Here is a 13,865-nt window from a genome sequence, read left to right as displayed (position 1 = left end):
TAAATAATATGCTCACAAAAGTACACACGGACAGTTTCTGTTTCGAAGTCTCTGCTAAACGCTTTTGCCGCTTGTGCCCAAAAGCAGCAACAACAATCGCGCTGACCAACCTACTTGCACAATTTTTCCGCACAAGGCATGTGGCAAGTGTGTGCCCCACATCAACCACCGGCCGTTCAGCCAACCACTGCACCACCATCGCTGCAGCGAACCACAGCCACATACCGCTGCTCGTATGATTTTTAAATGCGCGATGAGTTATTTATGCGAGGTATGTGCGAGCCATCCTTAACCCATTGTGGTCAGCGGATCGAAAGGCAAATAAAGTGGTCTTGACTGAATAAGTACTGATTGGGATTGGGATTGAAATTGCGTAAGATGTTGTGGTCTTACAATGATTAATTTGGTTATCTTCAGATTTAAGGAAGTCCAACTTTATATAATTAAAATCCCTAAAATTTTAAACAAATTGGGTTAACCAATTATTTATTAATCTGTAAACTACATTTTTATTATTCACGTTTTCTAAGACACATACTTCTTTATAATAAAGACACTAAGTTCTTTATAGTAAAATATAGTACGTATAAAATGTTAGCCAGCTTATTTATGTTGCCAGTAGAAGTTACCTGCCACTTTGTGCAAGGCAATTAAATGCGAATAATGTTGGTGGCAATAAATGGAATTCCCAAATGGCCATAACCACTGCGCAATGGGTTAATAAGCCCAAGAGCGAAACGGAGACACACTTGGTGTGGAAACACGCCCGACTGTTGGGCTGTGAAAACACATGCCCGGAGTGGTGGATAGTTGTGCTCCACTCGGTCTGTCCACTCTGCGCACTTATTAAGCCGTAGCTGTGAACGAGCCCATATATTCTAATTGTTTAACCATATCCATTTCCATTTCCCCATTGCAGATTCGATGCTAACAAATCGACGAAGGGCGCCTCGAAGATGCGACGCGATCTCATAAATGCGGAGATAGCCAATCTGAGGGATCTCCTGCCGCTGCCCCAATCGACGCGCCAGCGCCTCTCGCAACTGCAGCTGATGGCCCTCGTTTGTGTCTATGTGCGGAAAGCCAACTACTTCCAGCAAGGTAAGTTGCAGCCAAAGCCTCCCCGCATCCCAAAACCGAACGAAAAATGCATATATGCATGCTGATAATTGGCTGCACGCTGATTGAATATGCATGAGTCATGAGCAGATGGAGATTGCGGCTGTGATTGTGACTCTGTGCAGCCGCGAAGATTTAGACTGCCGAGTGCAGGACCCACCGCCGTTGCACTTCAAAACTGCAATTGCCAAAATGCCATGCACTTGGGGAAAATATGTCGAGAGCTTCCACAATTTCCGTGTTAAAAAAGTAACTAGCTGAAAGTTCTTAGTCGGGAAGCAAGCAATTGATTAGCACATTAGCACGTAGCTCTTACACTCTTTCATATGATTTCAATTTGCACAAATGAAATGTATTGGATTGCTAAGCTTAAGATATTAAACAAAGGTTTGGTATGTGCACAATCTTAGATCACTTGAGATGCCATGATAGATTTTTCCTTCTATGACTCCGTGACCAAACTCACCACTTTTTGGTGCAGTGCACCGCCGACTTTCATTTAAGTCGGAATGAAAAACCGCTAGGCGCATGGCTGCGCTTCGGTTTAAACCAACATCATTCATATGTCGAGTGTCCCTCTATCATGCCCCCAAATGCCCGGCTGAAATTGTTTTTGGCCAAGTAATTGCCGCACCGTCTAGGCACGCACCCAGTTCCAGGCGGGCCAAAATTGCTGGGGGCCCCTTGGATCCGCCGATCCTCGCAACCTCCAAACACCGAAGCCTACGGACCCATTCCGATCGGTCCCCAGAGGTCCCATCCTCCTTTAATGCGCATGCGCGCAGGTCAACGCAAGCGCAACCGAACGAGATCGTTCGCTCTTTACTTACCTATTTGCGGTGCTATTTTTTCATTTTGGTTTTGTTTTTGTGTTTTTTGTTGCTTTATTTATTTTTTTTTTTTTTGTGGATAATTACGAAAATTGTTTTTCAAATTAGCGTTGTGCGGTACATAGGCCCATAGATAACACACCAGACTGGGGAACTCTTAACTCTCGGCTCGCATCTCAGTGCGCAGACAGAAACGAAACGGAACGAAAAGTCGGAGGAAACCCATGTGAAACTGTTGCAGATCCGTGGCATAGCAGCATCCTGTACCATACTAAACTACACTATACTATCTCATCGACGAACTCCTCCAACTGCAAACTGCAAACTGCAAAACTGCAAGTCGAGCCAGGCAATTTCACAATTGCAATGGTAACAACGAGCGTCTGCCTGGCATTGCTATAAATATTGCGATAAATCAAAATGTGCGATTTATGTGTTCTACAAATTGCAAAAAATTAAACTTAAGTACTGCTCTTTTCTCCAACCCCATCCATCTCACTCCTCCGCAGCCCCACATTCCCATAAGTGTGAGAAATAGTCGGCGTTCTGTGGATCTCGTATCTTTGGGTTATTTGGGTGTGCTTTCGCTGCTGCTGTTGTTGTTGTTCATTGTCATTGCACCGTTTAAAAGCATTTATAATCACAAATTGTGTTAATATTGGCACGCCATCGAAATCGCTTTGTATCTTTGTATCGCCAAGTTCAATGGATTCGTTTGCTCTCCGTCTGAGCATTGTAGATATGTGGGTGGGTGTGGCTGCTGCGATAGTCGCGATTAATGAAATACATATTTATAAAACGAAATTGAGTTTTCAATACAATGAGATTCTTTACGTTCTTCGTTTGTATGCAAGATCTTGAGCCCGGCGGCTTCGATCTCAGATCGAAGACCGTATAATTGGCCAGCATTTAGTAGTGTCGTGTTTGCTAACGAATCTCACAAAAAGCCATAAAGCTGTGAAGTGGTCACTGACTAAAAATAGGTTTTTGGTTGTAGTTCAAGGTGTTTAATTCAGGCAGGTTGATTATAAAATCATAAAGGCACATTTCATAAATTTGTTTTTTATATTTGTTTATACATTTAAGTTCAAGTTGTGTTCTATCACGTATCGTCTTCCCAAAAATCCTGAATGTGCCACTTTGCTGGCTTCTTTTCTTGATGACCTTATATTGCGTTCTGTTCGGCAAGTTAAATATCACTTATAATAAAGCTACATTCCCTTGCCCTTGTATATTGTAGCAAAGTGGAAAATCATTGAGCTGGCCGCCACTCCCCTTTTATTTTTATTTTGGCTGATTCAGGTACGCTGACGACAGACTTCTTGGCAAAACGGATTTCTGAGTATTTTACCCGGATAGTGGATAATATTAAGGCCCAGCGAAAATCTGACTGCATTCATGGCCTTTCCGTTCAAGTTCAATGAAATTACCAGTTGCGGTTGCTGCTGTTGCAGTTGCTGCTGCTGCGGCGGCTGCTGCTGCTGCTGTTGCTGTTGCCGTGGTGATTGTAGCCTGATGCTGATTTTGTGGCTGTTTCTCTTCGGTTTTTGTTTTGTTTGCCAGGTGCGGGAGTATCTCGTAGTGTTTTAAAAATAATTGATCTTGATGCTGTCTGCAATGCAGCTGCAAAACAGCAATTGCACTCGGCGATCGCAGCCTGATGTTGCTGTTGCCACTATCGTTGCAGTTGCAGTTGCTGCTGCTGTTGTTGTTGTTGTTGCTGTTCGCTCTTAGTGACAATGACACATTTTCTTTTTGTGATTCACTTGTTTTCGTTAGGCGGCAAACATCGTTGCTCATTGTATGTAGAATATAATCAATGAATTAACAATCAAATGCATCTAACAATCGCCGTCACAAGTTAGAGAGGTATCGAGTCTATTATTAACAGATAGTTTTTTAATTAGCCAGGCTTTTGCATACAAATTACCGCCATGGGAAAATACTCATATCCACTTAGTGAATATTTTTCATCCGTATGAAGTACGGATGTCTTGATCGGCAGGGAGCGCCTGTGCAAGACACAAAAGGTCAATTAACTTAATTAGCATTATTTTCATGAATCCGTTTTCTCTGCCCCTCGTTGCAGTTTTCAAACGTCACAATGCGATGCATCATCTCCATCATCAGACAGCAACACCAAATATTGGCTTCTCAAAGGTAAGAATTTAAGTTTTAGTTCATTAATACTTTAGCTCACTTCCTAGAAAATATTGCTCACAATTCATATGCAATCGGAGCGTAATTAGGAAAGCAATCAGCGCGATATGCGTTCATTTACCATATAACCTCGGCAATTTTCAATCCCGATGACATTTCGATTAGGCTCCCAGGGAACCGAGAGAAACAACTCAATTTAAGCCAACGCGGTGACAGCTCAACCGAAAGTTCCCGGGAAAACAACTCTATTAATGGCACAAAAGCTGGCCATATCATAAGTCAGAAATCGTTTTGCTCGCCGCCACTTGCTGCGCCAAAAGCGAGAAGAGGAAATCAGCCAAAAGCCAGCGGGCCGAACAATAAATGCCCGGGAAAAGCCACAGATTTACAGGAGCAGCCACCAGACAAAACCAAAAAACAAAAAAAACAAAAAACACAGAAGACAGAAGACAGTAGTCAGTCAAGCTGCTTGGCACTGACTGCTCCAGTCGGGCGAGATTGATCTACATACCTGTGCACACTCGTGACTGAATTAAATACTATAACCACGGTAGGAGTACTACTCATACTCCCCCTTTTCGGCTCTCAACGGGAGCTCTGCTGCGGTTGTCAACGTGGGTTTAGGCCAGGCTTTTGGGCTAACAATTTATTAGTGCTCAGACGCGAAAATGAATTTGCATTTGCGACACAAGATTCAATTTATGCTTTTTCAACTAGGGGGTGTTAGAAAAGAGGTAGCTTGCTAGCATGATAGGGTGTTTAAATAGGTGCATTTTAAAGTAGGTTGTTATTATTGAAACAAAAATAGCATCCTTGTTATATTAAGTAAGTTAATATAGATTTATTTCGATTAAGAGCATTTTTTATTCATTACCAATCACCCTGTATTCACATACGTACATATTTGTATTGCAGGCACTCTCCGGCTTCTTGATGATGCTCACACAAAATGGCAAATTGCTTTATATATCGGATAATGCAGCGGAGTACTTGGGCCATTCCATGGTAAGTCTTTTGCGAAAGTTGCGGATTGTTTTGGGCTGGTTTTCTGTTTCGGGGGCCAAAATTGTTACAATCGTTGATACAAATCTCTGACAAGCGACAACAGGCAAACGACGATGCCTGTCGTCGTCAGAGCATGTCATAGTCTCCTAACAGCAGCAGCAACATAAGCGCAGCAGCAACATCAACACTGCAGCAACATCAACGCTGCAGCAGCAGCAGCGGCAACAGCAAACATATTTGTTGCAGTTTTTGTGCTGTACTAGTTGCTGATGTTGTTGCTGCTCCCGTTGACAAGTTAGCAACTGTCTAAAGACCTAAAGAGCCCCGATTCATTGAGCTTATGTAAGTCTGTTGGTTCCTTAAAAACCACAGCTCGATGTTTGCCGTGTTGCCCGTGTTTCAAGCTTTGTTTATTGCACGCTTATGCCGCTTAAATAGCAAGGTTATACATGTGGAAATATATATACGAGTATATGTACATGAGACTCTATTTACTTGGCCTTTCACTTTGCATTTGAACCGACGGTTTAAATAAATCTAGCCGACCGGAGCACATGTGACATATCTCAGTTCTACACATAACAGAACCGACATTGACAAAGGTACCACAGATTAGGCGACCAGGTGATTGTCGGCTCTTCGACGTCCAAGTCTTCGAGTGCCAGTGCAACGGGGCGTATGTGCAATGTCTGTGCCCCACCAAAATTATGCCATAAATCACAGCCTGGCCTGTGATCCCAGGAATGGGATATGTTCGTGGACGAAAAAAACTTGATCAGCTGCTTCATATCAAAAGGAAACGCTCCACTTGTTTTTTCGCGGCCAGACAACCTTTCATATCAACTAAATGTTGCACTTCCCCCACTCCGCAAGTCAAAAGCTAGACAAGAACAAGCCAACGGCAAGACAGCAGAACCAAAAAAAAATATGCAGGAAAAAAACACAACTAAGCCAATTGGCAACCATGACATTTGACAGCCTTTTGGCCTTTGTGCCGAGCCTTATCAGGAGTTCGGAGGAGTTGAGGGAGTGGAGAACTGGGAGACACCCACCGGCAGCAACTAAATGGTCAGTGAAGTTCATAAATTCACTCGTATGCCATGTGTTGGCATAATTACGGGCACAATAAAAACGGAATTGGTGTGCACATGGACAGGCCCAAAAGTGGCTTGCCCAACCTTTTAATTTGTGGCAAGGCTCGGAGTTAGTTAGCGGCGGCAAAAGCTGAAAAACGGCAGCAATAGCAGCAGCAGCGGCAGCGGCAGCAACAACTACCAACAGCCAAGTTAATTAACAAACTGCCAAAAATGTCAATAGATCTTGGCAACATTGTGGCTGTTGTTGCTGCTCCTGCTGTTGCTGCTGCTGCTGCAGTTGCTTTTACCATTGCCGATGTATCCGCTGTTGTTGGGCATCATAATTTGAATTCGATTTTTGCATATTCCCATAACAAGTTGCCATTGTCATGTGTCATGTAGCGACAGTGGCCATAAATAAATTACAACCACATCGGCTTGCCATTATAAATTGGTCGATCGCTCGATCGCTCTCTCCTTCGCTGTGGCCATAATTGTCAACAATAATAAAAGCTCATGACATAAACGGCCAGCAGGCAACTGGCCACAAACATCGAAGCCCCACAAAACGGCGATGAGCATGCGAATTCCGTCTGACACGTCATTAACAAATTACAACAATAGGCTGACTAATTGAAATTTAGATCGAATGGAAAGATAAATATTAAGTATTCCATTTCTAATTGGTTTAAAAATTGTGTTAAATTAATAAAATTATTTTCCTTTGCCATTATATCGACAGATGTTGACTAGTGGGCAAATACCAGTCGCTGTTACTTTCAGACCAGTGTAACCCGTGTTAACCATGTCCCCTTTGCCGTTCTCGTTACAGGAGGATCTGCTGATACACGGTGACTCCGTTTACGATATCATTGACAAACAGGATCACGCAAACATCCAGGCCGAGCTGAATAGGAACGTGCCACCGCAGCCGGGTGGCTCGAGTCAGGCGAGCAGCGGTGGTGCCGGTGGTGCTGGCGGTGCCGGCGACTCAACGTCCAGCAATGGAAGTGCCGCTGGTGCCGGTGGTGCTGGTGGCGCCTCCAGTCTCGAGGGCGAGCATCGCATGTTCCTCTGTCGCATGAATGTTAGCCGCAATGCGCGACGGCAAATGCGTTTCGGCGATCAGAAGGTGAGTGTCAATACACTGAAACGTAAATCATCGAAAAACATTTAATTTGAATGCTACCGGAAAGTCGACTTTTTATATATAATAAAAGAAAATGGGTTCTCTACTCCATTTTTTCTTTATAACCTTAATAACCTTATTTTTAATTATGAATTACAAACTAATTAAAAGCTTTAATTTTTTTTCTCCGTGCATTCTTGCGTGGATGAGTAAGCGCGTGTAAGTCTCTGACAGAAATTGATGAATGAATCACCTGGGAAGCGTGTTGCGTGTAACACTTTACCACACTGCAGGCTCCTCCGCTCCGCTCCGCTTCAATCCGCCGCTCAACATCGACATCTTGCTCTGGCATGAATTATGCATGAGGGCAGGGAAATGGAGATGAAGATGGAGTTGGAGTTGCGAGTTTGGAGTAGAACTCGTACCATGCGTTTGAGCCGTCGGCCAACTGGTCATACATCTTGCCAACGAGCCGGGTTTTCTATAAGCTGACAAACGATGACAGTTGATGGGAAACGGGTGGGTGCTGGTGGCATTGCTGGCACTGGTGCTGCAGACCCCATCCCACCTGGTTTCTTAGCTGCTCTGATTGGCCGCCTCCCTGCGCGATGATGATGATGTGAATAAAACGAGGCGGCCATATGAAGTTGTCTTCCCAGCCATCTCAGCCGCAGGTTGAACAAGACAAGACCAAATCTGTCAACGTGTTGAGCGAAGCGTTGGCTGTGGCAGCAACTCTTACCCGTTTTGGTCATGGATGTTGCCTCTGTTGGATCTGCTACCGTGCACCATGTGGTGGTGGGCGGTCGCTTCACTTTTATTCATATCTTTTGCCGATCCGGGCCGCGTCCATTTTTTTCCTCGCTTTTCGCAGCTGTGCAGTGAGCAAAATTATGGAGATAAGCCCAGGCGTTGACAGTTGGCTGAAAACGTTTTTAATTAAGTTGAGTGTTGGCAGTTTAATGAGGTGCAGGAAGTGCTGGCTATGAGATTTCGCATAGCCCTTTTCTGGATAATAGTGTGGTACGTTGGAAAAGGCAATTCACAATAAGGAAGAAAGTTCAGATGTTACAATATTATACAAAAAGTGGGGAACTGAACTGTTTAATGGTATAACAAACACCTGGGAACTAATTTAGAAAAATAAAATGAATGGAGGGAAAATACACCAATCACTATGACCGAAAAACATTTAAAAATATCAAAGACCAGAATATTTAAAGAGACCAAAGTGTTTTGAATGTCCAATCCATTCCCAGCCTTGCACAGAACATAAGTACCTAATCTAATCCTAAGCACACTCGACGCTTAAGACCCACATGAACTGAACTGGCGATAACCCGCAAAGTCAAGCCCAGAGCTGCGGAAAATGCAAGCACATTCACTCCCAGGCCGGCACTCGTTAATATGCAATAAAAATGGACCAATAAATAATTATGAATGAGGTCAGGCATAGTTCAGAGCTAGTAACCAGACGGCCATACCCCATAGACAAAAGGCCCAAAAACAAAAACTTCGAATTATAAAAAAAAAAAACAAAAGCCAGGGAAAAGAGAAGAGACGGCGACAACGTCGGCAGTGGCGCCTGGTCCCAGTCTAAGGTCGTCTCATTTACCAAAAACCAAAAAAGACGACTGTGGCGTCTGCGTCATCCGACGGGTTTTTTGGGGGATCGGGAGGTTTTGTTTTTTTGGTATCAGGATCGTTGGGCTGACTGCATTTGCATTTAAGCAGAAGAAGCTGCGACGGCGGCGGCCCATAAGCCTCGAAAATGCAATTGCAGTTGGGTCGAAATAAATGCAGGCACGTTTTAATTGGGAGACAATGGCTCCGAGTCGACGAGCCTGAGACTGCCTGGTGGGTTTTTCTGTGGAGGAGTTGGCATACAAACATTTCTGTGATTGCCTTTTTTAAATTATGGAATCAGAGTAAAATGTCTATGAGAGAGTCGCCGGCATGCCGGCCCAAAAATGGCCAAAGTAGGTACTCCCAGCTGGCCCACGTTGGGCGCCAATTTTCGTGGGAGCCAATGTCGAAACAAGGGGCAATCTCAGAACAAAGCTAAACGCGCTGCATCTCTGTATTTGCAGGTTGTCCTGGTCCAGGGTCACTATTTGTCATTCCTGCCGCTCTGCAGTCGCAACGAGCCCGTCTTTTTGGCCACCTGCACTCCGATTGCCATGCCCGAGACCAGGGAGTGTGTGGTACAAGGTGCCACCAACGTCTTCACCACCATCCATTCGATGGACATGAAAATAGCCCATATCGATAAAAAGTGAGTAGCGGCGATAAATGTAAATTGATAGCTAGTATTAAAGTTAAATTATGTTTATCGTTGTTTTATAACTTTCAGTGGCGAGTTTCATTTGGGATATGATAAGTCGACTCTGCAAGGCACATCCTGGTACAACCTGATCCACAGCGATAATCTGACGGAGGCGCAAAAAAAACACAGTTTAAGTAAGTGGCTAATTAACAAAATAACTCGTTATTTAATTTGATAAGGCTCAAATGCATATTATTTCACTCGAAATAATTTATTGCAAATGGTGAATAAAACTGCCTATAATCCATAAAAAACTTGTAAAAGCAATGTGGTTGCTATTAATATAAAATACATATTTAATTAATCTATAATACAGCTTAATTTATTCAAAACCATTCATAATAGGCTTTGGTAAAACCTTCCTATAGAATGGATTTTTCCAATGGAATTCTAATAAATATATTTAAATTAAGCTTACTTTAAACCAGTTAAACCACAAAAGCCCTAACACAAAAAACTCTTTTAAGTCGATTTCTATTTATTATACATAAATTCTGAACGTATATGTATATGTTAACTTTTTTAGTTATCCAATCGGAACAAGATCGCAGTTGTATCCTTCTAGTACGAATGCAGAGATCCAGTGGGGAATACACGTGGGTACACGTGGTTTTACAAGTGCGAGATAGTCCCGACTCCACGCAACAACCTGTTATCGTGTGCACAAACCAAGTACTCAAGTAAGTATACGTATCTTTAATACACATTAAGCCAATCTACACCTTTGATAGTTTAAAGATCAGCTAAAAAAAGAGTAGAACTTATAAAAGTAGAACTTATTAGATGAAAACATGAAAACATTTTATTATATTTTTGCAGCGATCGAGAGGCCTCAATTATGCTGGCCAACTCCTGGCTGTATCACTACTATACCGTCCAGTCGAAGATACAGTTCGGCATGCCGCTGGACAGCGGTATCCGTGTCCCACCGGGAACTCCCTCCAGCGGCTACTACAGTCCCCATTCATCCCATCCACCGGCCACTCCAGGTGGCGCAACGCCCAATTTGGGCATAGCTAGTAGCTTTGGCCCGCACCATCATCCACACCACTCGCACCACCCGCATCACCATCATCATCATCACCATCCGGCGACTGCTTACCATCACCATCCGCATATGGGAACCTATGGTGGAGTCTATCATGCGAAGGCAGCGATCGAGCTTAAGGAGGATCAACCGCTCTTTTGCTTTCAGGAGCCCGTGGACTATAGCCAAGTAAATAGCCACGTTAATCCTCCGAATGCAACAAGTACTCCCAATCCGCCTACCTCCAAACCGTCCACGCCCCCACCGCCCAAGAAGCGGGCTCGCAAACTGGAACCACTTTACTTACACGCCGAACGCTCTCCGGCGGCGGCGATAACTCCGGAACCGGATTGCTATGCCATTCATACTCATCCGGCTGCTGCTTATGCCACCTCATCGGTGGTCAGTAGTGATGCTTCAGTTATATATGCCACAATAGTGCCGACGAGACCGAGGTTACCCAATAAGTCACTGCCTCCGGATCCCGCGGATTTTATAGAGCAATGGAACCCAAGTCCACCATGGTCGGAATCGGCGCAAAAGGCTTCGTTGGATAGTTTTGGATCCTCCCACGAGCTGAGTCCCTGCATTACGACCACGCCCCCTACGCCCACAAGTGCCACACCGCATCAAAGTGGCTTGGGCACCACCCAGACCATAGGTCCTGCTTTCAGTTTTGAATGGATGTCGGATCCTTTGGTACCGGTCACGTACCAGCAGTGGCCACCAACTGGTGACCATCATCAGCATCTTTCGCAGCACTTGAGCCAGAGTCAAAACCACCAAAATCCCCTCCAGCAGCAGCAGCACGAGCAGCTTCTACTTGGACAACAGCCGCATCTCCACCAGCAGCACCAGCACTTAGCACTTCATCATGGACGTGGGGAGCACTCCCTGGAGGGGGAAAGTCAGGGGGTGGTGGTGGTGCCACCGATACCCATTTCGATACCGATACCAACGGCCACGGGCCATGGGGATGCCGGCGAACCGGTTGAGGATAGAGGTTAGTATTAAGTGTGTATTGTTTTTTAAGTTTCTGGCACGATTTCCAAAAAACTGCGGCCAATTGGCACTCGATCGCTAAGTAATTAAGGCCGCCAAAACAAAGCCGAGAACTAGTAAAAGGCATCTTAATTATTGATAAGCTATAGGCTTCCGCCAAGCACATGCCACGCTTATGCTAATGCCTCCTCCGCCCTTCATCACATACATACATATGTATATGTATCTTGCAGATCCCAAAAATTAGTGACCGACCAGCAAAGCTCGGAAATACCCAGCGATCAGAGATCGGGGATCGGAGATGGGATATCTGCCATGGCGGCCAGGTGATAATCACACTTAAATTAATTGCCACTTGTCATCTTAGCGTTTAAATTATTTTTATCTAACGAAGGAAACGCAAAACACATTCGTTTCCTCGATACAGCAACTAATTTAAGCGATTCCCGTATAGTATAGTATACGGCCCTTTTGTTTTCCAATTCCCATTCTGTATGTGCAATCTTGAGGAAACAAACACTTAAAAATAAGTATGAGTCTATGAAAATAGCGCTTGGAAATTAGTTTTGCGATTGGCCCGCAAAATACAGAAACAGAAGCGAAAAAATACATAGGCCATGCCAAGAGAGCTCTATTAGTTGTAGCGTTTTCATTAGCGACATTTTTATGGCGCGTGCTTAAAGTTTTTTACGATCATTCGTATTTTTGTATCTCGCGTTCTCGTAACTCCGCAGATATATGTATGTGCATCTACATTTAAATCTAGGTTAATTATATTATTTTATTTATTAAACACTTATTTATACACATATTTATTACTGTGCTTTCGTATTTTGCCTATTGAATAAACAAACTTGTAAAGTGTATTCGTTTGAAGAAAATTCCAGAAGTTGTTTCTTTTTAGTGGGAAGAATAAATTATGTCATTCAAAGAGGGACTGTAAAACCTGCACACAATGAGTGTTTGCTTAATGGGCAATTATATAATTTCTATTGCCAATAAACTTTTAAGCTCTATAAATTCCGATTAAGTCGTAAACTTTTAGGTATTTTGCGACTTATTTGCATGAAAAAGTGCACTTTTCCCATTTGTAAAACAAAAGGTATATACCAAAAATGGAGATTTTGTTAAAGTGCCAATATAAGCCCATTAGGCTTTTAATGAGCCTCACTTGACCCACATCCCCACACATATCATAAACAAAGCAAATATCTCAGCAATGTGTCTGTTGATCAGTGATCATAACATGATTACCATAATGACGCGATGGGAAAATGTCATGATTTTCCTGGGTCCTCCACTAATGCCATGCACTCTGAACTACCAGCCGAATTCGAATCATTCGCTTTCGCCCAGAAACTAACCAACGGAAAAAAATAGAAAATTTAAGCCTGAAAGCCACTCCCCCCCACATCAATGCTCCAAGTTTGGGTAGCATTCATAGACATTTTCAATTTCAAAGTACTCGTACTGGAGGCACCACTTCATGGTGACGACGAACCGCCGTTGAAACCCCCGTGAAACCCATGAAGCCCATGAAACCTCGATGAAACCTCGGCGACGACGCAGAACAGACGCCAGACAGTTGGATTTCACACACAGGCCCACTCGAGAGTCGCCCGTTGAGGAGGCTGGCTCCTTTTTTCGGCTGCGGCTGCTGTTGCCGAGATCTTTTGGTGATATCCAACAAATATTGTAAGTAGAATGGCCAACAAAATAACCAACAAAAAAAAAATAAGGCAAAATACAAAGCAAACAAAAAGGCGAGAGAGCAGTGAAAAACCTAAGCTAAACGGAACGGAACGCTGACGATGTAGACGCCGCAGCTGGCGCGATTGAATGACTCCTCGTCGTCGTCCGTTGTCGGTTGTCTGAGATACTGACTGGCTATGTGACTGGCTAGCTGGATATGGAAGAAGGCACTTGGAGAAAGAGCCATTCCAACCGGACCTTAAATGCAAAAAATGTATTCTCTACAGCAAAGTATATAGCTAAGGTATTTATTCCTGTGTGCTAAAAAGAATCATATCTATATATCTTTTGAATCTTAAATAAGTGATATAGAGCATGTAATTTAGTCTCTTTAAATTCAATGTTCGTATTTTACGCATGTTCTATAAATTTCTCACCGTGTACAAGTGAAGCTGCAGATGGAGACCTGGCACTGGACGACGACGACACACTTCCAGGC

The 13,865-nt window shown here is 43.7% G+C and overlaps 1 protein-coding gene across 1 annotated transcript in view; it reads left to right on the top strand.

The window, feature by feature from the left end:
* Window positions 1-12,521, top strand: part of LOC117142793 — a 30,567-nt gene extending 18,046 nt beyond the window's left edge. The window contains exons 3-11 of the mRNA XM_033306993.1: window positions 920-1,101; window positions 4,039-4,109; window positions 5,025-5,114; window positions 7,023-7,322; window positions 9,410-9,594; window positions 9,673-9,779; window positions 10,172-10,325; window positions 10,465-11,675; window positions 11,908-12,521. Of these exons, the coding sequence (XP_033162884.1) occupies window positions 920-1,101; window positions 4,039-4,109; window positions 5,025-5,114; window positions 7,023-7,322; window positions 9,410-9,594; window positions 9,673-9,779; window positions 10,172-10,325; window positions 10,465-11,675; window positions 11,908-11,921 (2,314 nt within the window). The 3' untranslated portion in view covers window positions 11,922-12,521. The remainder of the gene's footprint in view (window positions 1-919; window positions 1,102-4,038; window positions 4,110-5,024; window positions 5,115-7,022; window positions 7,323-9,409; window positions 9,595-9,672; window positions 9,780-10,171; window positions 10,326-10,464; window positions 11,676-11,907) is intronic.
* Window positions 12,522-13,865: the final 1,344 nt, after the last annotated feature.

The sequence above is a fragment of the Drosophila mauritiana genome, chromosome 3R (assembly GCF_004382145.1).
Source record: "Drosophila mauritiana strain mau12 chromosome 3R, ASM438214v1, whole genome shotgun sequence".
In the NCBI taxonomy this organism is placed as follows: domain Eukaryota; kingdom Metazoa; phylum Arthropoda; class Insecta; order Diptera; family Drosophilidae; genus Drosophila; species Drosophila mauritiana.
This window is presented reverse-complemented; position numbering and strand designations above follow the sequence as displayed.